A 23,258-nucleotide genomic window follows, 5' to 3' on the forward strand; every position below is an offset into this window, starting at 1 on the left:
ATATACACACACGAGCAGCGTGTAAATAGTGTGTTTCTATGTGGGAGTGGCTGTGTGTAGTGTTTGCCGGCTCACGTGGATGCTACAAAACAGCCGTCAAGGATTCATGGACTTCCTGAAAATAGTGCCATGTTGTATGTATGATTCTTGCAAAACAAACGAGTATGTATACGTTTTGTTTGGTGGTCTAGTTTAAATATGACTACGTTTGTCTTTTTTTGTTGTTGCAGATTGATGGTTTTCAAAGAACACCGTGTAGGAATATTTGGTTATACGTTATGAGCTGTTACGCCTTTCATATATCCCTCCGCAGTTTTTTGTCCCCTTTCAGACTGTTTTGGTCTTTTCGCTGTTAGCAACGGAAAGAACCTGAGATAGCTGTAAACCCTATTTTGAGATAAACGAATTTATTTGTTAGGATTACACAACAAACTGACAAGAGGTGTAACATCCATTTTTAATTTGGAAGAGTGATTGGCGCGTGTTGTCTTTTTAAAATATATTTTTTTCCCGTTTTAATAGGAATTGTACAGATTGCTAATTTAGATAGCAACTGTTAGCGAGCTAGCTTCTTAGCATAGCATCTTCCTCAAGAGGCACGTTGACATTACCCTGCTACTAGTTTACCAGATCTTAGGATTGCTAACGTTAGCGAGCTGTCACACAATCACACATCGTCAAGAAATTGCGGTGTGAAGCTGGTCGTTTTAAGACGCTGTCTTTTATGGGATCACCATGTCAATGAAGGCCGGTGGAAATCGCAGCAAGCCCGGCGGTGGCAACACCGCTGGTGCCGCCGCCTCCGGTGCTGGAGGAAGCGGCGGGGGAAGACAGAATCTGGGCAGGTCTGTGAAATAAAAATGTTAACTTAGCGGGAAAAAAACAGAGCAGCGGGGGTTAATGTAGCCAGATATCAGTACTTGGAAACATCCACTTCCAACAGTGGCGGTTTTGAGAGATGACATTCCCGTTAAGGGGTCCAAAACTAGTACGCGTTTCTGAACGTTATGTGGGCCTTGCGACGAGTTGGTCACCTAGCGTAACGTTATGCAGTTTAGCTAGCGAGGCCTGTCCGCTTGCCCCAATAATGTTGCAACTTCGAGGTAACGTTACCTCCTCTTGCACGGTAAATACAACGTATAATCTGGTCTCTGGTTATGTTTTTAGACATGTTGGGAATGGACAAACCTATTTCCCTTCACGTGTGTAGCAGTGATGCTGCTTGCCAAGTTGTTACCAGTTTATGATCAGCTTGGAGTCCATTTAGCTAGCGTTAATTAGCTATATGACAGCCCATGCTTGTAATTTAGTGCACTTGCCTCATTCAGTATTACAGCGGCTAGCTAACGGGACAGCCTAGCGAATGTTCCGCCCTAAAAGAACAGCTGTGTTTGTTTTCATTTTACTCTCATCTATGTTGGTACGTTACCGCAACATTGCTGCAACGGGTTTGCCAAGAAATTGATATAAACGTGTGGGTGCACGAAAGAAAGGGGGCGGGTGTGGAGAACGGGGGTGAGGAGGAGAAGGGGGTATTATAGACCGACGGGCTTTCAACCTTGACGTTGCCGTTGCTGCTCGTGTGAAATAATGTCCTTGAAGCATGACATTTCTGTACATGACATGTCGTTCTAAGATAAAGCCAACACATACTGTCAGTGCAGAAGCGGCATGGGTGTCGTGAATTTTGCTGTTTAATTTGGTCCTACTGCTATTCACCGGTCACTAGGACAGTGCGTCCCATTCATTGCGTAGGTTTCATCCATTAAGGCCATGCGAAAATATTGTAGAAAACGATAGGACCAGGTCGACTGATGCACACAAAACCAGCCCTTTTCAATTCGACATTACTTGGATTGGTTTTATTTTAACATTGAGGCGCTGCCTGTGTTCAAGTGAACATATTCCTCATTTACTACAACAGATATAATGTAGGGAGAGAGGCCATTGCCCACAATCGAATCATGTGTGAATGCCTGGCCATGTGCCAGCTGCTGAACAAGGTGCATTTTAGGACATGTTTGGAAAAAAATGTAGACTACTGAGTGTTTGGCTGGCAGCCCGTTGAACATTATTCCAACCAGTAAAATATCCTGGAATCTGTGGGTAATTTCAGAATCTACATTTCATTCAAATGTGTAATAATAAATGTACATTTCAATGTAGATTATATTTGTGTTAATGATGGTTCTTGGGATTCCCCTTTAAACGCGTGCAACGGCAATACTTTACCATCTTGGATATACACCATTACCTCTTGAGATTCCTACCATTCAGTCTATAGTTGCCCCCTTTAGAGAGTGCTTTGTTTCAGTATGCTAGCAAGAAATTCAGTGATAATGATGATTGGGAGTTTGACAACAATGCCATTTTTTCTTTCAGGGGAAGACACAGTGGTAAAGGTCCTGCAGCAGTAAGTAACCGGTTAATTCTCAAGTCAGTGAAAAATAATTTAATGCCACATAGGGATGTATCATCAGAATTTTGGGTCACCTCCTGATTGCTGTAATTTACCAAAGAAGGGAAGCTGCTTTATGAAAACTCACATTAATCTAGATTAATGCTTATTTTTGTTCATTCTGTGCAGAGATTTAAATACATGTTTTTATAAGGTATTCAATTTATTTTAAACGTTGCATAGAATTGGACCTCAGAGAAAGAATTAATCCAGTGGTTGGATATCTGTTTAATTTTATGCATTATGAATGGAACAAATGCCCAGTAGGTGTCACATGCCTATGATAGCCTATTTATTACCATTTCCTTTGTAAATGGGGAACATCAGAAGTTAACTGTTTTTTTCCTTTAGGTTATTTTCAATGGTGTATATGCAAATATGAGGATGGTCCATGTCTTGACTTCAGTGGTGGTATGTTATGTGTGTCTGTCTTGTTTTCTTAGATGATGTTCCAGATATGTCTAGTATGTCTTTATGCATTCTGTGACCTGTTTTATAACAATAATGAATAGAGAAATAAGCACAGTTTAAATATACTTTTATAGAAAAAAACATGTGAACCATAGTGTTTACTGTATTGTACTTACTGTAAATGAATTTGTAACAGCAGTATGTACTGCAGTCTGTCTTTCCCCACATGCTGTTTCCTCAAAATGTCTACGCTGCTATAAACAAAGCCTGTGCGAACTGTAGAGACAGCTGGTTGCATAAACAAAGCAGAGATTGATCAATCATTTGTCTTTTTCACAGCAGATGGGTTTCTGAACTTGTTTTTTTAATGTGTAAATTGACATTGGCACTTAATTCAATGTGTATTGCATAGAGTGAATAATGCTAGGCCTATTTATTTATAGGGGACCAAGTGTGAGCTGAAAGTGAAAAATGGAGCGGTCTATGAAGGAGTATTTAAGACATATGGTCCAGAGGTAAGGATTACACACAGTGTTCTTTCTAGGTGCTAATATGTAGATATATCTGTAATTTCCTTAGTAGTAGTACTAATGATTAAATCTGCTGGGAAGATGGCGCACAGCCAGCACTCAATAGCAGCTTCACCCCTGAAGTGGCTTGAGCAAAGATCGCCATTTCCATCTTTCCTTTTATGGAGGGGAGGTATGTGGCCCTTCATCTTCCCTTTCAGGTTGAAGTATTCTCCAATCTTTCAACTGTTAAGAACATTTTATTTTTCCAAAATGAAAAGTTTAACCTGAGAAATGTTAGAATATCTTTGTCCAGTTCACTTGGCAGTGGCTTGGCTTGATGTGATGTCAATAATGTACATTATAGCGGAGTTGGCATTATGTATCTTATATCTCCCACATCTTTTATAAGGTTGTGTGAGTGAAATGTGAACAAGGCTCTCTGGATACCTCAAAATAAATAGAATTTTGAGACCGAAACAAAGCATCACATTTGGCTTTTATTACCACAAGCTGAACAGTCAAACATGCTGAAATATTCACCACCCCTGTGTACTGTCTCTTAGTCAACAATGTAATGTTTGGTTGCAGGGCTTGTGTTTTCCATATTCTTTTATGATATTATACTAGTTGTAGTTTAACTCCTTGTGTTGAGAATATTGAAGACCAGAAATTCCTCTATATGGCATGGATGCCATAACATTAGCAGAACTCAATTTCTTGATATCAATCAAACTTTTGTTTTGTATATGCTGTCAGCCAACAAAACTAGAAAATATGTAATTTAGTTCCGCCTGAAGGGCCAATATTTCAGGTTTTCATTGCAATTAATCACATCACAAGAGACTTTTATTAATTTAGTCCTATTTTGTCTGTTTGCTCATCAGGATTATTTCCATTATCTATTAATCTATCACTTTTTAAAATTTTATTAATCGTTTAGTGTATAAAGTGTCAGAAGGTGTCTGCCACAACTTGAGAGGCCAAGGTGACCTCTTCATTTTACAAATTGCTTGATCTACAAAATGAAAAGATATTTAATTCACAATGATATAACTCCCATCCTCCCTGAGAAGCTGGCACCAGAAAATGTTAATTGATTATTAAAATGTCTTTCCAGCTACTTTGATGCATGGCTGGGATGACACGATGCTGTATTTCAGATTCCTCTTTAATCCCATTATACATAACTTTCTCCCTCAGTGTGACCTGGTGTTGGATGCAGCCCACAGAAAGAGCCCAGAGCCGAGCATAGCTCCCAGGAAAGAGGATATTGTGGAGAGCATCATTTTCAAGGCCTCAGATGTCGTAGTGGTGACCTTTAAAGACGTGGACCTGAATTTCGCCAGGAAAGGTACTGAGGGCATTTGTGTAGATGCATATTATCGAGGTACATAATTAGCAGTCTTTATATACCTAGTCTTGTACATAAAAACCCATGAAGCATACACTATGTAAACTGGTGAGGTCAGTTTGTCTTTGTATTGCATGCCCATCAGAGCATACACGCAACGTTTTGATCAGTTTCAGTCTGTATTCACTACCTTGAGTTAAATCTTGTGTGTCCGCTCTGAGTGGTCATTGAAGACTAATGTATTGATATTGATTGGTCTGAAGGTTGCCCTGGCGCAGCAAGGACACTCCATAAAGGCAGAATGAGTCTTCTTCATCTAATTAATCTTGACCCATACAATTCTTTTTTGAACGATAATAAGCTGTGTGGGAGGGTTTTATTTTCTGAAAATGAGCAGGTTAAAAAGTGTGAGGGTCCCACCACATGATTGACAGAGATGGCACTGCACTGATGCTACTTGTAAAGTAAAATGATTATCCTGTTGAATAAAAAAAAAATTGTGGACTGACTGGAATTTTCACAATATTTTTGCAGAAAAGTAAAACCTCTAAAACACCATTGCCAATGTTAGCGATCAATAAGGCAGTTAACTTCAGTGTTTTTAAATAACTATTATTTCTGCAGATAGTGAACTGTTAAAATGTGTCTTTTTTTGTTTAGAAGGTACATACATGGCTTGAATAAATATATTAAAACCACACTAAAGTTGTATAAAAAAACAAACTGTTGGTGTGATCGCCAGTCGGACATCTGTCGGTCCATCTTCTGATTCTCTGTCATCTGTCTGTCTCTCCTCTCCCATGGTCTAGTCTCCTCTGACACAGGTAATATATGGCTGTTTTCTCCTCTTGCACATCTCTATGTACGCAAACACATTTGTGAATCTCCTAAATCTAATTTGATGAGGGAATTTGGGGGTCACTGCATGTCATTACATAATCTAAAGAATAACATTCAAATTTCTGATCCAAGTCGGTCTTGCTCCGTCTTTTCACCATTCCTGTTATCTTTTGAGTGGATGTTGCTTTCGGTGGAAGAGTTGCCACTTGCTCTATGATGCACTGTTCAGTTAGGCTGTGACTTTAGAGAGCAGCAGATGCTGAAGCCTATCCTTGTCATGGCCTTGGACATTATATGTATGGCTTTATGCTTACTTATCAGGAATCCTAACGTGTGAGAGAATATGTTTATTTGTTTTAAACTGACACTATATATATATATATATATATATATACTATATATATATATATATATATATATATATATATATATATATATATATATATATATATATATATATATATATATATATATATAACAGTAGTTTTAAGTCATGCTTTGAATTATTTGATTTGATATATAGTTTTAACTCATTATTATTTCATGGTTTAGGCCCAAGTTCAATTGGAGCCAGTACGTAGCTCCTGGTACCTTTTCAGTAATGACTCACTCTTGGAAGAAGAAGGATATGATTATTATTTTTTTCTTAACTTATCTTTCAGAGCATTATGTTATTTTCCTAAACATGGGCGTCTGCTGCCACTGCACTTGATTTCAAACCTTCCTGGATCAGAGCTCAGTTTAAATCAAAGCTAGATGTTAAATGAGAAATTGTAAGCATTATGAGTATGATTCCAGTGAAAGCAACATATTGAAAACTCATGTTGAGTACTAGCACCTTAATTTGCTTTCTGAGCATTGTATTAAAAATCGATTTATGTCAGGATGTTTAATTTGATTTGACCCTGAAGTGCTTTGAGGTCATTTGATTGACTGCTACTAAATGCATGTTTGCTTTCCCCTCACTATCCCGACATTTGATTTGTAAATGTTCCCTATTTTATTTACAATTCCCTTGATGGACAGGATGCATAGAGCATACCAACCACCTCTATAAATATAATTCAGGCCTGTTAGCCAAACTGTCTGCATGGGGCCAATCTAGTAACTCTGAACTTGCTCTGTGCCAGAAATGCTTAAATGCACTTTGTATTGTGGGATCAGTTTGGATGGCTGAGTTATGTAACTCCAGGTGGAGGATATGCTCAATGCACGCAGTTCATTAGTGCCAGTTCTGAGAATGTAATTGGATTTCTCTTTGAGCAACTCTGTCCCTGCTTTTAGATAAACTTAGTAGAATATGAAGAGTTTACTGCACACAGCTTCCAAGTATTCACAGTTGGATACCCTTTGTAGTTATTAGATTATATCCACTTTGCCTTTGGTCACTAATACTTCAGTGTTATCTCCCAGGACTTTAAAAATACATTGTTATAAAATATGGAGCTAATTCAAATTATTAGGGTTTGGGTACAGTTTACATTTAAACCTGGAGTACCCTTTTACTTCACTCTCTCTGTAATAACAATGTTACTTTAGTGGTAAAAATAGGTCTCCACTTCAACATTTTGTTATTTAAATATTTATACGCCACACAAAATGAAACCCCTCCTTCCATCTCCCCTCCCTCCCCGTCCCTACAACCTCCAACCTGTCAGTGTGACTCAGCACATAGCACGAGGCACAGGTTGATTTAATGTGAATCCGTAGTGTCGACATAATTCAGTCGATATCCTTAAAAGTACCGAGTTTGGCAGCCCACCCTAGTAGAGCCAACCAACATATTCTGTAAGTTTAATAGTGAATGGCCCTGAAAGTGTGGACTCATCCGCCCCTAGTAGACTTTATACATGTAAATGTTGTCGTTCATGGTGTTGCCATAGTAATGCGTAATAATTGTGGCTAAAAAACAGGCCTTGTAGACATTCTGTAATCCCTGCATTTAATTTCAGAGGAATGTTTGGAGCACCTTTGTGATTTAATTAGTACATTTGTTTACAGGCTAAGGCTGTAATTTAGGAATAGCTTTGTGCCTTTCTTTTCAAGGCTGTTTTCACATTCTTGCTCACACTGTCAGAACATTTTATCCTTGTTAGCTTTACCAAGGCCAGCTCAAGCAATCGCTAAAACAAATTTTGAAAGGATTTTTCTTTTCGATCCAGTTAGACCCATGTCTGGTTGTGAGTGGGTGTGCTTGGTGAACCACCACTACCTCCATATAGACCTTTGCTGTGAGAGATTGTGGCAGAAGCTCTTAAGGCATGAGTGCTTCCCTGCATAAAGTGTGTGTGCGTGTGTGTAAATATGTATTCTTTGTCTGTGCTGCAGACAACTTCACAGATGCAGCAGTGAGCGGTAAGATCAATGGCGAGCATAAAGAGAAGGATCTAGAGCCCTGGGATGGAGGAGAGACCCACAACTCTGACAGCCTCGAGTCTCTGGATACAGATGTGGTAAGAAAACAGACACAAACACATTGATGCTGCACTTGTGAGCACATAGAATCCATACATGCATCCATATGATGACTTGTAAATATGACTGTGAAAGAAGTCAACCGGTTGTGTCATCTGATCCACATCATTGATCATTTGTTAATGGGCCTTTTGTGAAATTCTCTCTGTGTTCAGTCAAACGGGTGGGACCCCAATGACATGTTCAAGTACAACGAGGAGAAATATGGAGTCTTGTCTACATATGACAGCAGCCTGTCCACATACACGTAAGCCTTTCTATGTTCATGTATGTTCCTTTTATGTACGCATCACTTTGTGTTTATTCTGTTGACCTTTGTTGCCTTTTTCAGACATCATCTGGGTGTCATACTCTTAATGCAGTTAATATTTCAATAAATAAAAATATGCTTACTGCTGATATTTTAAATATCTCTGGTTATAAAGTTCTTATGACCTCACATGACTTAAATAAAAACTTGATATAAGACCATCTCAAGTCACTCCATCACCCTGTTGACCTTGTCTTGTTTCCCAGTGTCCCCCTGGAACGGGACAACTCAGAAGAGTTTCTCAAGAGGGAGGCGCGTGCCGCCCAGCTGGCAGAGGAGATTGAGGCCAGTGCCACATACAAGGCCCGTGTGGCCCTGGAGAACGATGAACGCTCTGAGGAGGAGAAATATACTGCTGTGATGCGAGGGGAAAGGGAGACTCACACACTAAGCAGGTGAAACCAGGCCACACATACAAACTTGGGGCCAATACATAATTCTTGTGAGTGTGTCGGTACAGTCCTTGTAATTATGTATTTGCAGTTCACAACCAGCATGTGCCTCTCAAATTTGATTAATTCTCATTGTTGGTAATTGGCTCTTAATCTGGGCTGCAATGCCAGCTCCTTTTTAAAACGCAGCAGCACAACACTGCAACATTTCCAGTCCCAAAATGGAACTTAGTTTTTACTTGTTATCATTATTAAGAATGTGCATACTGTAAAGTCACAGAGCTGGCCGGTTTGCAAACGTCGTCGTCTATAGGTCTGTAGGAACATGCATCATTCATGCTTTATTGTTATATGGTTCAATAAAATATTCCCTTCATCCTTTTCTTTCTACCAAATCGCAACATGTTCATGCAGTAAAGCTGACTATAAATATAACCAGAGATGATTCATCATCAGGTAGTTGCTCGTTTATCCCACAGGTACTGTGTTTATTAAGAAATAACTGCAAAGAGACTAATTTTACACATTTTTATACACTTTCACTGCCTGCCTTAATGTCCCTGCATGGCATATACGACAGTTCCTCTACATTTTCTTTATAGTAACATGTCGTACACCACACATCAGAATATTTTTTTGAAAGTCTGAGCTCTCACCATCAAAGGGCAAGGATAAGAGCAAAGAGACATGTATATGTATGCACATAAAGCTTGCAGACAGACGCCATGCAATTGCCGTAGAAAGACTCCGGCTTGAGAAGCATATTTGAGCCTTAAAGGGAGAAGAAATGTTGTTCCAGCAAATTCACAAAGTAGACGGCAGCTGCTTCCAGAACAAATACTTTCTTGGTAATTAAAGAAAACATGCTCATTTTGGCTAGTACTTCGTTGAATGTAATAGTGTAGATGAATTCCTCCCTTTAATTTAACTGAACCATCTGCCTGTGTTGTTTGTTTTTGTGTTTGCGTGTTGTGTGTGTGGTGCGCAGAGAGAACAAGTACATTCCTCCAGGTCAGAGGAACAGGGAGGCGATGTCCTGGGGACCGGGACGTCAGAATTCACCTCGCCTGTCTCAGAGCTCAGCTGGACCCTCAACTCCTCGACCAGGACCTCACGACTACAGTCCCAGCTCCGGGGCTGACCAGAGGGTGGTTAACGGAGGTATGTGTTAATACATCTCACACAAACCTATGGTGTTACTTGCTACACCCTAATGTACAAAATACCTAGAGGTGCAGATGTTTTCTCCTCTACGATCCTCTACTGTTAGACTGAAGTAAAGCCGGTGAGGACTTGAGGTTTAGAGTCTCTGGGAAGTTCATCATTTTTTGTTGCTGTTAATTAATTCATTTATTGCACTTTACAATTAAATAATTATATTTCTGCCTTGCCATTCTTTCTCTTATTTATTAATCTCCTCCTACTTTATATTCCTGCTATACATTTGTTTTCCCCACTTTAACTGGTTATTATCTGCCGTTTTTCATCCTTGATCATTTGTCCTTCCCTCTTTTAGGTTCATCCCATTGGCCCTCACCCTGTCCGTCTCCTTCCTCCCGCCCCCCCTTTCGTTACCAGTCTGGCCCCTCCTCCCTGCCTCCTCGGGCGACCACGCCCACCAGGCCACCCTCCAGACCCCCCTCTCGACCTTCCAGGCCTCCCTCTCATTCATCCCACCCCTCCTATCCCTCCTCCTCATCCTCCTATTCCCACCATGGGCCTTCATCACCAGCCTCTACTCTGCCCAAACGCATGTCTTCAGAAGGTACCCACATCAGTGTGGAGTAGACCTGGGCAAAGGCATGAGTTGAAGGTGGATGGATTGAGCTCAATATGGAAACGATTTTCCATAATAATCATACTGAAAGATGTTAAAAGCGTCTTCAAAGTTAAATAAGGAAACTACTTTCAAATATATATTTGCCCAGGTCTAGTGTGGAACAACAAAAATGGGTGAAGTTGTTTTTTCTGACTGATTTGGGGTCAGAATTGCAATTTCCATATAAATGGAAATTGTGAGGATTTGGTAAGCCACTAAGCTGATCCTCTGTCAGAGCGTCAGGGATTTTCACCTGGCATGTGGGTGCACCATGATGTGTGCTGTGCTTTCTATAGCAAGAGTTAAAACACCACAGCACCAGAGTCTCAAAATGTTTTCTGACGAAGCAGTCAAGAGGAAGATCCTCAGACAGCATAATATTTGAGCTAATTAGGAATGTTGTTGCTGCTTGAATTGAATTAAAATCAGATTTGACTGAACAACAATTATAATAGCCATAAACGTTTCCAAGATTGTTGTTATTTGTATTTATTAAATATACGAAAATGTAAATGAAGCATTGGAAAGATGCACACAGAAGTTTGAATTGGCCCTTTCTTTAAAAGAGCACACATTACTTAAAACTTAATCAGTTGGGCCTCACAGACAGATCTTAATATTGTATCTTCTGTTGTGTGCTCTGTACTCAGTACTGGATTTGAAATAATCTCAATGAATATCAGATTAAATGACCAGCTTTGAGCTTTAATTTGAGGGTGTTTACATCTATATTGGATGGACTGTGTAGGAATGTAAAAAATGTTTTAATACATGGCTCCTCAATTTAATGGGTAATTGGCCTTTGGTTAATTTTGCCGTATGACCGCTTCTGCTTAAAACATTTGAAGTCTGTTGCGTCTGTGATGAAGGCCAGCTAGTGTGATCTGTTGTACCTGTAATGACAACCTCATTGCAGCAAAAACACCATGTTACTCTTTAATTAAGTTTAATTAATTAATTAATTAGTTAATGTTTTGGTTTTAGACTCAACACTATCTTTCACAGTTAAAATGTGGGCAGGAATTTATTTAAGCGTTACAAGTCCAACCATGTGCACAGTTAAAACTGTCATCAAGTCCTTCAACAGCTTAGTCCTTGTTTTGTGTTAAAGCCAATGAGCTAAAGTAATTATGTGCCGCTGTCAAAATACTTATGGATCGTGTTTATACTTTTCAAATGTGTTACTGGTGTTATTAGTAATAGTTATTAGTGAACTGGGAAAATAATTAAACTTCTGTTTAGCCAAAGATCAGTTTGCACTGGGCTGTCACCTGTAAGATTTGTGTAACCGCACAAACTCTGCTAAACAGTGAATCCTTTAAACACGGGTTTCCACCTCACCTTCTTTCCTGTTTCCCCATTTCTCATCTCTCACTTCACTTGGCTGTGGTTTGAAGTGTGGTGTGTTGTTTGATCATTTTACAGGATCATATGCACTTTCTCCACTAACATGCATGTCACCAAATAACATTACGGTGTGATGGGATATTTAAACCTTTAGATGAGATGAGATGTTATGGTGCACAGGTCTTGTTTTGTTTTTTTTAAAGCTTTTGTGAGACATTGATGATTTTCAAAGAGAAACCTTCACTGCAGGATTGTAGGAAACAGAGGCTGTTAAGTGTGTTGACCACACCTCCACTGTCTGTGTATGGAGTTATATCCGTCTTCATCAGTCTTTCTTCATCTACAGGCCCACCCAGGATGTCTCCAAAATCCCAGCGGACGCCTCGAGCTCACAGAGTGCCACCCTGCCGGACCACTGGAGTCCCTCCAGGAGTGGATTTAATTTCCCACAATGCCCCTGGAGAGGTCCCAGTGACTCCACCAACCAGGAGCAGCTCCTCTGGAGGGACATGGTCCTCGGTGGTTAGCGGAGGTAGAATAGTAATTTCTTTCTTTTTTAATTCTTTCCTTATTGTGTGTCTTTATTTTGATAAATTTCTGTATAAACATTTCTACTTATATCGCAAAATGGAACGCATCTCCAAAGGAGATAAGAAATGATGGTTTAGCTCCACTGGACTGCACATTTGGAATGATTGCGTTTAACATATTTCATCAACATTAAAAAGCACCTTTTTAATGTTGATGAGTACAAACATGGGTAAAACCCTTTCAGTGAGGGTGGTTAGGGTAACCTGGCATAACGTTATGATCACCAAAAATCTAATTTCTTCTTCCCCTCCTCAGCTCACAGACCTCGCTCCCCCCGACAGAATAGTATGGGTGGGGCCTCTTCTGGCTCCTCCTCCTCCCTCCCAGCACCCCAGACAGGAACAGCTCCTGTGGAAACTGTTGCTACAGCAACATCAGCTTCCTCTCCTACTGCTGCTAGCCCCGCCCCCAACATGGTCGCCTCTTCTTCAGCAGATGGTAGGGTTAAAGTAAACCCACACTTTCACTGAGAACGATTAAGAGAATGAGAATGCTAAGTATGATATGAAATGCCTGATTTCTGTGTACTTGGATTTGATGTTTTAGTGTAGCTTTGGTCACTCCCAGAAGCACTTCTCACAAGTTCTTGCTCTGTTTTTTTGCTGGGAGTCAACAGACCTTTTCTCTGTTATAGCAAAAGAGTGTCGTGTCCAGGAGACGAGACAGACTTCCCCCACGGCTAACAAAGAGAACATCAAGCCCTTGGACAGCTCACCTAGTATTACCAGACCAGTCTGTAAAGGTACAGTTTACACTGGGCAGCTGTATTCACTGAGTCTTTTTGGTAATGACTGAAACCCTCAATCATCATGTATCTTTCTCTCTACTCACCTTACAGGACCCCCTTCTATGGCACCAGACCACAGAAAACAAATAGATAATTTAAAGAAATTTAGTGTCGATTTTAGGGTAAGTATTCTGAAAACCTGACGTAACTAACCAAGTTTTTGAACTTGTATGTGCCTCCTCTTACTCTTCATTTCATCGTCCCTCTTCCAGTTGCAGTCTAGTTCAAACCCAGACCCCGCCTTTGACCAGATGATGACCAAGCCTCCCAGAGACCCAGCAGACAAGCCGAAAGACCTTCCCCTGGACAAAGCCTCCACAGTGGGGCGGGAGGGCACTGAAGACGGTGTTGGAGTGATAGCTGCTGGCACTCCCGGTGGTGCCTCTGCTCCATCCACCACCTCCACAAACACCAGTAAGCCTGGCAGCCCCGCTGCACTGTCTCCGTCTCCCTCAGCCCCCGACCAGAAGAGAGCGGGGCTGGATGTGACATCACAGGGGGTTCAGACGACAGCCACGTCCACATTCAGCGGACCCAAGCATGAAGAGAAGGAGGAGAAAAAGGAGGCCGTGCAAGAGTGAGTGGAAGAGACGGTGTGGTTAAGAGGGGAGACTGAATACATGGTTTAAGTGACATCACCGTTGAACTTGGTGACAGGATTCCTGAAATACTCTCTAGATCATTAAATGTGTTTGAATCCGCTGCTGAAAATAGTCCCCAGGAAATGCACTATTTACTCCTCTTTGAGAACCAGCTGTTTTAGTCTTTTAAGAAAAAATATAGTTGTGATAAGAATTCCAGAGTGATCTGTTTATTGTTAACTTCTTCACTTGTTTGTTCTCCTCCTGCAGTCAAGTGAGAAAATCAACCCTGAACCCAAATGCCAATGAGTTCAAACCCAGGTTCAATACACAGGTCAGTATGCTGCTGCAAAACAACACAACTTCAACTGAGATAGTTAGTGAACTAACATTCTGTGTCTCTGGCTGTCTCTTCTACACTCCATCAGCCCAAACCAGCCAACACCCCGACGCCTCCCCGGCCTCAGGGCCAGCCCAGCCCCTCCATCGTGGTCCAGCAGCCCCCGGCTGTCTACGGCCAGACAGTCTGCTTCCCCCAGATGTATCCCCTCACACCAGTCAGCCCCGGAGTGCAGGTGAGACACACCGGCATGGTGAAAACATTTCTTTTCCGTGCCGATCACCCCGAGCATCACATTGAATCAGTATGAAATGCAAAGTTCATTAAAACAAATCGATCACCATGAGGTCTCCCAACATGTCATGTATTTTCTGGCTTTGATTAATTTATAATGCGTCAGCATATATTTCTTTCCGTGTTTAGTTTTTTTATAGGCTACATTTCAAATCTTTTGTGATTTAGTTTTCTTTGTACACGTTGATATACAGAACACGTGCATCCTTCGCCATCACTTTATAACGTTTCTTTCTTCTGTCATCTTCAAGACACGGTTATTTATCTGAATTCATTCTTTTGAATTATTTGAAAAATGTTTAGGTAAATATTTGGCATAACAAACTTTGACATGTTTAAAGAAAGGAGGAATTATATGGAATTTGTATATAATATAATGTTTTTAGCACTCAAAGAACTTATTAAAGGCTTTTAGCGTATTTTTGATGAAAGCTGTTACATCTGTTACATTTCCCCTGTGTTGCTTTAAGAAAAGATAAAATACCTTGGTGAACATCTAAAGAGTGGTTCTTTTTTCCTTTTTTCCCCCTCCTCCTCCTCCTCCTCCTCCTCCTCCTCCTCCTCCTCCTCCTCGCTCTCACTCCATTAGAAAAGCATAATATGGAAGGTTTGTGAATTTTTTTTAATCCTTTTGTTTTTTTTAAAGGCCAATTAGTAACGAGATGTTTCTTTGCTTGTTGAATAAATGCCATCAGATTTTGGTTTGACAACTTCTTATTGCAATTAATTTTAAACTGTCATCACAGATGGACTTATAACGTCATCTTATTTCTATTGGCTTCACCTGTTTAAATGGCTGTAAGCTAATAGGAGTTTGAGCCTCTTTGTTTCTGCTGTACTGTTTGTAATAGAAAAGCATGGTGTATAATGTTAAAGAGTTAAGGAATGGAAGATGACGCTCAGTGTTTGGGTTTTAGTCATAGTTGTAAAACACCTTGTTCTGCCCAATGATAGATAGACATAGAAAATGCATGTGGTCCCAGGTAAGAGATAATTCCCACAATCTCACATGCGCACATGTGTTTTTAAACTATGTTGTGTTGTTTGTATTGGGTGAGGGGTTATCTACTAAAGCCCCACAGATGAGTAGTACACAAATAAGCAAGAAATCACCAGTTTTTAGTCGAGGGCTGGTTTTCATTCTTGTAGAAATGATGTTAAAGTGTCCTTAGAAGGTTGAGTATAAACTTGTTTTCTTCATCTGCCTCATTCCCCTCCTCACTCCAGTCTCCAGCTATGTACCAGGTTCAGATGCCTCATATGACAGTCAGCCAGTCTAAACCCTACAGACCAGGTAAAGGTGAGAATAACCATTGCTTTCGCTCATTTGCCTCCCAGCTCTCTCTTTGTCTCTGTCCCTCTCTCTCTGTCTCTCTGTCTCTCTCTATGTCTCTCTGTCTCGCTCTGGCCCTGAATGTATGACAAAAAATTAGCAGGAAATGACGATCTGAAAACTTCTAACTGCCGGGGAAGATGATTCCAACCACTTCTTTAAGCCGTACACAAAGTGTGACTGCTTGATTAATTAATAAACTTCATTAACCCAGAGTGAAATTGATTTGCAGCGTGAGCACAAAATAGAACATGCACAATAATAACATGCACAGACACAGTCAAACACAGAGACCATATATGGTGTCATACCACAAAGGCTGTAAGAAAGAAATACAGCACGGACCGGCAGTGCTGACACAAGTACCAGAAGTTGGCACATGAGGTATCAGAACTGATGTTAACATTAGTGCAACAACTGTTAAACTGAAGGAAGAAATGGTTGCACTTAACTTGGATGAGCTACATTGACTGTGGGATGTATTACACGCATTAATAAACATCCACTTTTACAAGAGAAATGACCAATATATTTTGGACTACTCGCATCTTGGGAAACTTTCCCTTTAGGACTCATCTGCTCAAATGTTACTCATCTTCAGAAAGAATGTTATCTTATAACAGTTGTCTTGTATTCAAGCCAATTCTGTGAATAATTAGCCTCAACACGAGAAGTTCCTTTCTCAGTCCTCCAAAGTTCTGTTGTTGGGATGTTAAACAAAACTTCTTCCACATGAAATCTCTTTAGTACCCAACATGCCCCAGCAGAGGTCAGACCAGCACCACCCGCAAGGCACGGCCACCATGATGCACCCAGCGACGGCAGCAGGACCCCCTATTGTAGCACAGAGTCCTGCCTACTCTGCCCAGTACTTCACCTGCAGCCCGCAGCAGTTCACCAGTCAGCCACTGGTCCAGCAGATGACACATTACCAATCACAGGTAACTGTATTAGGAACAAAACAACCTTTTTATAGCTGATTCAGCAACATGCAGCAGACATGTTACTCTGCAGTTAGTGCTGGCAGTCTTTGGTGTGTTCAAATTCACATACTAACAAATATTCATACTATATGGACGTATACTAGATGAGCCAGTGTTTCTGAGTATGAGACATGAAAATGCATCGTAGCTCTTCAGACTGTCCAAAGGCGAACCGGGATGTTTAAATATTTAAATAATTACGAATGATAGCGAGTGACGTGAAGTTACAGTTTAGAGGAAAGACACAGGAGGTCACATACATAATGTAGAAAACATATTACACTAAAATATTTGAAATATTAATTTGCTTTAGAATATTACTGGAACATTTTTAATTGAGTGGAATTTACATTTGTGTTCAACAATTTACATTAATCGGAAGCTCAGACCGGTAACGTTGTGGTGATGCAGTCCCGTCTGAGTTTACATCCGTGTGAACAGTCTGCTGGTAATGAGGTACTTAATCGTTAGTTTAGTGAGCTGTATGCAAATAAGTTAGTATGCGATTTCGAACAGTCGTTATCTCTCCCAGCTGTTCAGCCATTTGTCTGACAGATGCCTGCGGTCCAGCAGCTTGACATGATGCCGGTGTTTCATAATTTGTGGAGCTGACTGCAGGCTCCTGCTACTTTCTTACACCTGCTGGGTTATTTTAGAAATGTACATTGTTATTGACAATACAATATCTTAAGTTTGGTATCGATACCAAAATGATGCTTTTTTGATACCTTAGTTTGAATCTATGCCAGTTTTTGGTACTTACCTGTTTTCAATATTTGATCCGTGATGTTCCATAACAGTCCGTACCACTAAGGTTAGATACCCAGCCATAGGAAAGGACTAAACTTGTTTAAATGATTGGGGTCACACACACATGGGCTCTAATGCTGATGTTGTCTGTCTTCTGTCTGTCCTCCAGGCGCAGCACGTGTTCAGTCCGGTAATGCAGGGCAGTGCCAGGATGATGGCGCCACCCACACATGGCCAACCCACCCTCGTCTCTTCCTCCACTACACAGTACCCAGAGCAGACACACACCATGTATGGTACGTCAGCACACCACTTGTGTATGTTTATATGCAACCGGCCAGAATGTGCAGGTAATGTTGTGTGTAGGGGGGGGGAGTAAAAATCTGATCTTATCTTCCAAGATTCTGAATCGATTCACAACTTACAAATCATTTCTTTCTAGAAAAGAACTCGGATATTGTTACTGACGGACAGAAATGCTGCACACCAAGTTGTGTCGAGCATTATTGTGTGATTTGTTGATTATAGCTGTGAAAGTAGCGCAGAGCAGTGTGTGTACAGTTTGTTTGTCGGTGAATAAATGCAGCAACTCATTAAGACCCATGCCAAGTCCCCGTGTCTCGCTTGCCACCTGCTGATTAAAGTAAAGTTAGCAACAACTCCGGCTCAGATCGTGAAATTAGCACCCATATGTACTGAGTCCATAAACGATTTTGACTCTGGAATCGTTTTGAATTGATATCGAATCGTGAGATACCGAAAGATTCACACCCCTAGTTGTGAGTTGTTTATTACTTTTCATCCTTACTTACACTGCTCCCTGTCTCACAGTGTCTCCAGGGCCAATGCCTCAGCAGTACCCCCACCCCAGCGCCACTTTGCACCCTCACCAACAGCACCCCCAGCCCTCTGCCACGCCTACAGGCCAAGGCCAGCAGGGTGCTCCCCCCCAACATGGAGGACATCCTAACCACCCAGCTGCCAGCCCAGTCCAGCACTCACAGCACCAGCAGGCAGCAGCAGGTGAGGCTTCCTGCCTGAAGGCTAATTAATCCCCACTGAAAGCTTTTTTCACGTTTCTTTCAGATGCGCTTTAATTTAAAAAATGTAGCAATCCACTCCAAAGCAGCAGCAGCCCCCCCCCCCCGCCACGTGTTTTTTTAGGCTTCGACTCTATTTTTTGTTGCGTTTAGTGAAGAATAATCTGCTGTTTAAATCACACAGATATCCATACAGCATTGATTTGATCAAGGCTCCCTCTCTGTCTGTAAGCTTTCCCGTTTCACTACAGGCAGATTCCCCTCACTCGCTACGGTGGGCAGGGAAATATAATCAATGAATCAAAACACACAAACACTGTTGATTTCTTCCCATGGAGTCAGCATGAAAACTATTTTGGGTCAGCTGCGCTCATGCCCAGATTCCAATGGGGATTCCCTGCAAGTCTTGTTTCAAATGGAGTGCTTATAGTATTGTATGTTGGTAGTATTGTTTCTCTACTTGTGTGTCGTAGCAGCAGCAGCAGCCCAGGCCCTCCATCTGGCCAACCAGCCCCAGCAGCAGCAGATGTATTCTGCCTTGGCCCCCACTCCCCCCTCCATGACCCCGGGGCCCAACCCGCAGTCTCCCCAGGCATCGTTCCCCTCTGCCCAGCAGACTGTCTATATCCACCCGCAGCAGGTGCAGCACGGCTACAACCACAACCACATGGCGCACGTGCAGCAGGTAGGTCACAACGTCACAACCTGCTATCAGCTTGCTGGACAACCACAGTAGTTCTCACACTGGCCGCTGCGAAGGAGGAAATCTGGGATCAGGTCCAGCAGGTAGTTTAAGTTTATGAATGGGTCATATTTAAGGGTTGATAATGTGGTGAGCACAGTGGATATTTATTTGGCAGTCAGACCAAGTTTACATAAGGGTGTGTATCTCACTTTCTCTCGGTGTGAATATAAGTGTTTTTAGCTATAAGAGGAACACGACACACACCATGTTTGTTTTCTACAAAAGAGCTTCTGTTGATGGACAATAATCCTACACACCAGGTCAAAGTGTTTGGCGTCAAATTTTGTGTGATTTTTCGAAAGATCACATTGTTTCACGGAGTTATTCTCTGTACAATTTATGTTTGAGAAGTAAAAAGGCAGCTAGCTTAAGCCAATCGTATTTATGTAACAGCACACTACAGGGGAAAACAAACCTTTTTCATTAATCAAGACCGTCCAACCATAAATGAAAATAGAAATGCTGTGAAGCTAACTTCTTTGGTAAACATGGAGGCGAGGCTCTTTTGTGTCTTATAGTAGTTAGAGGGGACACACTTTATCTTTGTTTAGAGAGTTAGATTAGAAACTTTATTAATCTCTGTGTGTAAAGTATGGAGCTTAATTTAGGACCTGGTTAGCTTGGATTTCTTCAAACTAAACACATTGTACCTTTTTGTTTAATCTGCGCACTAACATGAATGTGAAAGCGACAACACACGGTATAACTATTTCTTGACGGTGTGCAGCCTTCGGTTGTCTTTTCATCACAGTGAGGTTTCCAGGTTTAGTTCCTCCGTTCCTGTATAGACAACAAAACCTGAGCACACCAACTGTATCCAGCAGACCACGCTACCGCTGGAGGCTGATCATTCGCTAAGAAGCAGTTCAAGCACTTAACTCGCTCTAAAATCACATTGTACTTTTTACGTTTCTGTTTGTGTATAGATTAAACGAGTTGGGTCGATTTCTGGTTTTGCTCCGGTGTACAAACTGAAACGAGAGATTCCTGCCAACAAGTGTACATTTTCCCGACCGTATATTTAAATCGTTACCTGAAGCCAAAACTCCGGCTTTTGTTACTGTGCATCTTTCTGTCTGTGGTTATAAATGAGCAGAATGTCTGGAAGACATGGCTCGTCCTGTATTTAATGGGACGACAGAGTCTGAGCTAAATTCTACAGTCGGTTAGTTTGAACAGAGATTATTTCTCTGTTTGCCAGAGGGATGTTGTACGTTATGTTTTCTTCCATCCTCCACACCCAGAAATTGTCGCCTGGTCATCACCATGGAGTATCCATTCATGCTGCTCCTGTCAGTAACACACAGGCAGGAGCTGTGAATGTTGTGGCATTGATGCTCGTCTGTCTCATCTTTTTAATTAACTCGTCTCTTGTCCTTCTGTTCGTCTCTCACTGTAATTCTCACTTTCTGTTTCTCACTGTCACACACGCACTTTCTCCCCTACAAAGGCCCACATGCAGTCTGGTTTAGTGCAGTCTCACCACCCGGGGCAGACCCACCCCACAATGATGCTGATGGCCACCCAGGGTCCTCCAGGGGGTCCGCAGCAACAAATGCCCCAGACTGCCCTCAACCCCATACCCGTTTCTTCCACCACACATTTCTCCTACCTGGCACATCCACAAGGTACGTTTGTTTTATCAAATAGAACACTCCTGCGGGGGGAAGTCAGGATTATTGCTTATATATTTCCATCTATAAGGAGATATGCATGATAATGTCATTTCATTGTACCTCACAAGTACCTGCACATTTAGGCATCCATTATATTCACCCTTAATGGGGGGGCTGGTTGATATTAAGTTTGATAAATTAAAAATATTTGTTTTTGCACATTGTGAAAATCGAGTTATTTCAATGTGCACACGTTCAGTCAAAATGTACTATAGATTAGAGACGGCCTACATTATCTGTCATGACATGAAAAGTCTATGCTGATCCGCCATAAATTCTGGGCCTTGACTTTGTTTTGTACTTGATTTGTCGAACTCAGAGTGCTGCTGAAGCCTTTATTTTATCTTCAGATAAGCTTTTGCACAGAATGAGGACTGTTGTGTCCTTTTTAATGGCTTGTATGACGAGGAGGAATGATTACAGCAAGCAAAATCAGTTTCAACATTCTCGTATACATAGAAATGATATTTGGGGGCTATTCACTTTAGAGGAATACGTTCTAAAAATATATTTTTTATTAAAAAAAAAGAACCTATTCCTTTAAAGTGAAGGGCCCAAAAGCCTCAAATTTGATCTTTTTACCACATCGCCCAGACCTACCCCCCCTGTGTAATTGTGGACAATCTCTAAATTCATGACCTTAACATTTCCCCCATTTTGTCTCGTCCCTGCAGTGCAAGCTCATCATCAGCAGCAGCTGTAGACAGAGGAGGGCACCAGCGAGCTGAGGGAGCCGCTCCGCAGCGCGCTTCTCAACCAGAGCCTTCATCACCAGGCGATGAAGAGAATGAGAGCCCCCCCCCTCCCCCCCTCTTTCCTCATCCTCACCAGACATGCATCACATTAGCTTTTCTCTTCCCTCCCCTCCCTCCAAGACTAGGCAATAACAGAATGTTAACAGGTTGATGCAGTGACATGTTTTAACAAACTAGAGAGTTTTAACAGGCAAGCCTGCTCCTATTCAGCCCCTGATATCTGCAAACACTCACACAAACAAAACACCCACACACTTTCAGGGTGCCCAAATTGCAACTTGAGTCAGCTTGCCAAGTGAGACGGTGAAAGAGAGAATGAGAGAAACTAATCCGTGAGAGTGAAGAAGAAATTTCAACTGGAACTTGTATTTTGTCTGCACCTTGTTCTGAAAAAAAAAGATCTTCCAACTTTTAGACGGTATTAATCTTACTGTTTATTGCTGCTGCTATGTGCTGCGTTTGTTTCCAGACTACATGACAGGTTTCTAACCAAACTAAAAACGAAACATGACGAGAAGCTTCCTGTGAAATAAACTCGTTTTGGCAGCCAAGAGGACAGGAGAAACGTTATTTATGAAATTATAATGGCTGAGGTGATCAGATCCCACTTCTCACCCGACCCTTATGTAACTTTTAAGTTAAAACTTTTACTTTGTAGATAATATAAATAATTTAAAAAATGAGCAAAAAAATTTAAAAACAATAAAAAAGTTTTAAAAACTGAATGGCTTACTGTGGTTGCATTGCATTGTGGGGATTTCATGTGTTCCTTTACCTGGAATGCGGGCACGGTAGTTTTTTTAATCCATACCTACACCTTCCTGCTGCCGTAAATACTCACGGCACCAAATCATAAAATCTCGGGAACAAAAGAGAGTAAATCACATGTCACACAAGCATCACACACACACAGTAACACACAAGCATCACACACACACAGTAACACACAAGCATCACACACACACACACTAACACACAAGCATCACACACACACTAACACATAATATATCAGTAAGTACAACAGGGGGTTTCTAACTTTATTTCAATGTGCTCCTGTTTCTATAATGAGTGCTTAAAGCTACAGTGCCCGAGCTGCTATAGGAAATTATTAAGCCTTTTTTAATCTACATATACATTATGACCCGTTTTTAAAGTTCTGCTTCTTCAGCAGAAACCAAAAGGGTCGAGGGATGAAAAACAGACTTTTGCATTTTGATCGATTATTTTTAAGGAATTTATCAGACAGAAACGCTGACATTGTTAAACTTCTACACAGTAAGGATTTATGTCTGTCTTTTTGATCGTAAATTGAATCTTTCGGCTATGGACTGTTTGAACACCACCTCAGGCTGTGGAACATTTTAATGGGTGCAGTTTTCTGAGGTTTACCAGACCAAACTATTACCTAGAAATATAATCAGCTATGATTAAAATAATCTTTAGTTGCAGCCCTAGACATTTTATGGGA

At 41.2% G+C, this 23,258-nt stretch overlaps 1 protein-coding gene across 14 annotated transcripts; it reads left to right on the plus strand.

Annotated features, from left to right (window-relative positions):
* The first annotated feature begins 133 nt into the window (after positions 1 to 133).
* Positions 134 to 22,515, plus strand: atxn2 (ataxin 2). Of its 14 annotated transcripts, none has more exons than XM_029439407.1 (26): positions 134 to 162; positions 2,383 to 2,413; positions 2,810 to 2,869; positions 3,313 to 3,384; positions 4,582 to 4,732; positions 5,542 to 5,556; positions 7,901 to 8,025; positions 8,203 to 8,294; positions 8,564 to 8,752; positions 9,738 to 9,910; positions 10,266 to 10,514; positions 12,262 to 12,447; positions 12,762 to 12,944; positions 13,141 to 13,248; positions 13,345 to 13,415; positions 13,506 to 13,870; positions 14,145 to 14,208; positions 14,303 to 14,449; positions 15,098 to 15,115; positions 15,736 to 15,808; positions 16,589 to 16,782; positions 17,744 to 17,924; positions 18,406 to 18,597; positions 19,088 to 19,299; positions 20,810 to 20,987; positions 21,710 to 22,515. In XM_029439407.1, the coding sequence occupies exons 1-26, from the start codon at positions 137 to 139 to the stop codon at positions 21,736 to 21,738; spliced, it is 3,384 nt and encodes a 1,127-aa protein (XP_029295267.1). In that variant the 5' UTR covers positions 134 to 136; the 3' UTR covers positions 21,739 to 22,515. The 14 variants fall into 14 exon arrangements, with proteins under 14 accessions (XP_029295267.1, XP_029295265.1, XP_029295260.1 ...); XM_029439400.1 differs by lacking the exon at positions 134 to 162 and adding an exon at positions 266 to 845 and having other exon boundaries at positions 19,091 to 19,299; XM_029439397.1 differs by lacking the exon at positions 134 to 162 and adding an exon at positions 269 to 845.
* Positions 22,516 to 23,258: the final 743 nt, after the last annotated feature.

This window comes from Cottoperca gobio, chromosome 9, assembly GCF_900634415.1.
Source record: "Cottoperca gobio chromosome 9, fCotGob3.1, whole genome shotgun sequence".
Lineage (NCBI taxonomy): Eukaryota > Metazoa > Chordata > Actinopteri > Perciformes > Bovichtidae > Cottoperca > Cottoperca gobio.

What these genes read in the sequence shown, in the direction of transcription:
- atxn2 (XM_029439397.1), top strand. Translation starts at nt 736, where the DNA reads ATGTCAATGAAGGCCGGTGGAAATCGCAGCAAGCCCGGCGGTGGCAAC. An exon ending in AAAAAGGAGGCCGTGCAAGA is followed by an intron (nt 13,871 to 14,144) that starts GTGAGTGGAAGA and finishes CTCCTCCTGCAG; the next exon opens with TCAAGTGAGAAAATCAACCC. An exon ending in ACCCTACAGACCAGGTAAAG is followed by an intron (nt 15,809 to 16,588) that starts GTGAGAATAACC and finishes AAATCTCTTTAG; the next exon opens with TACCCAACATGCCCCAGCAG.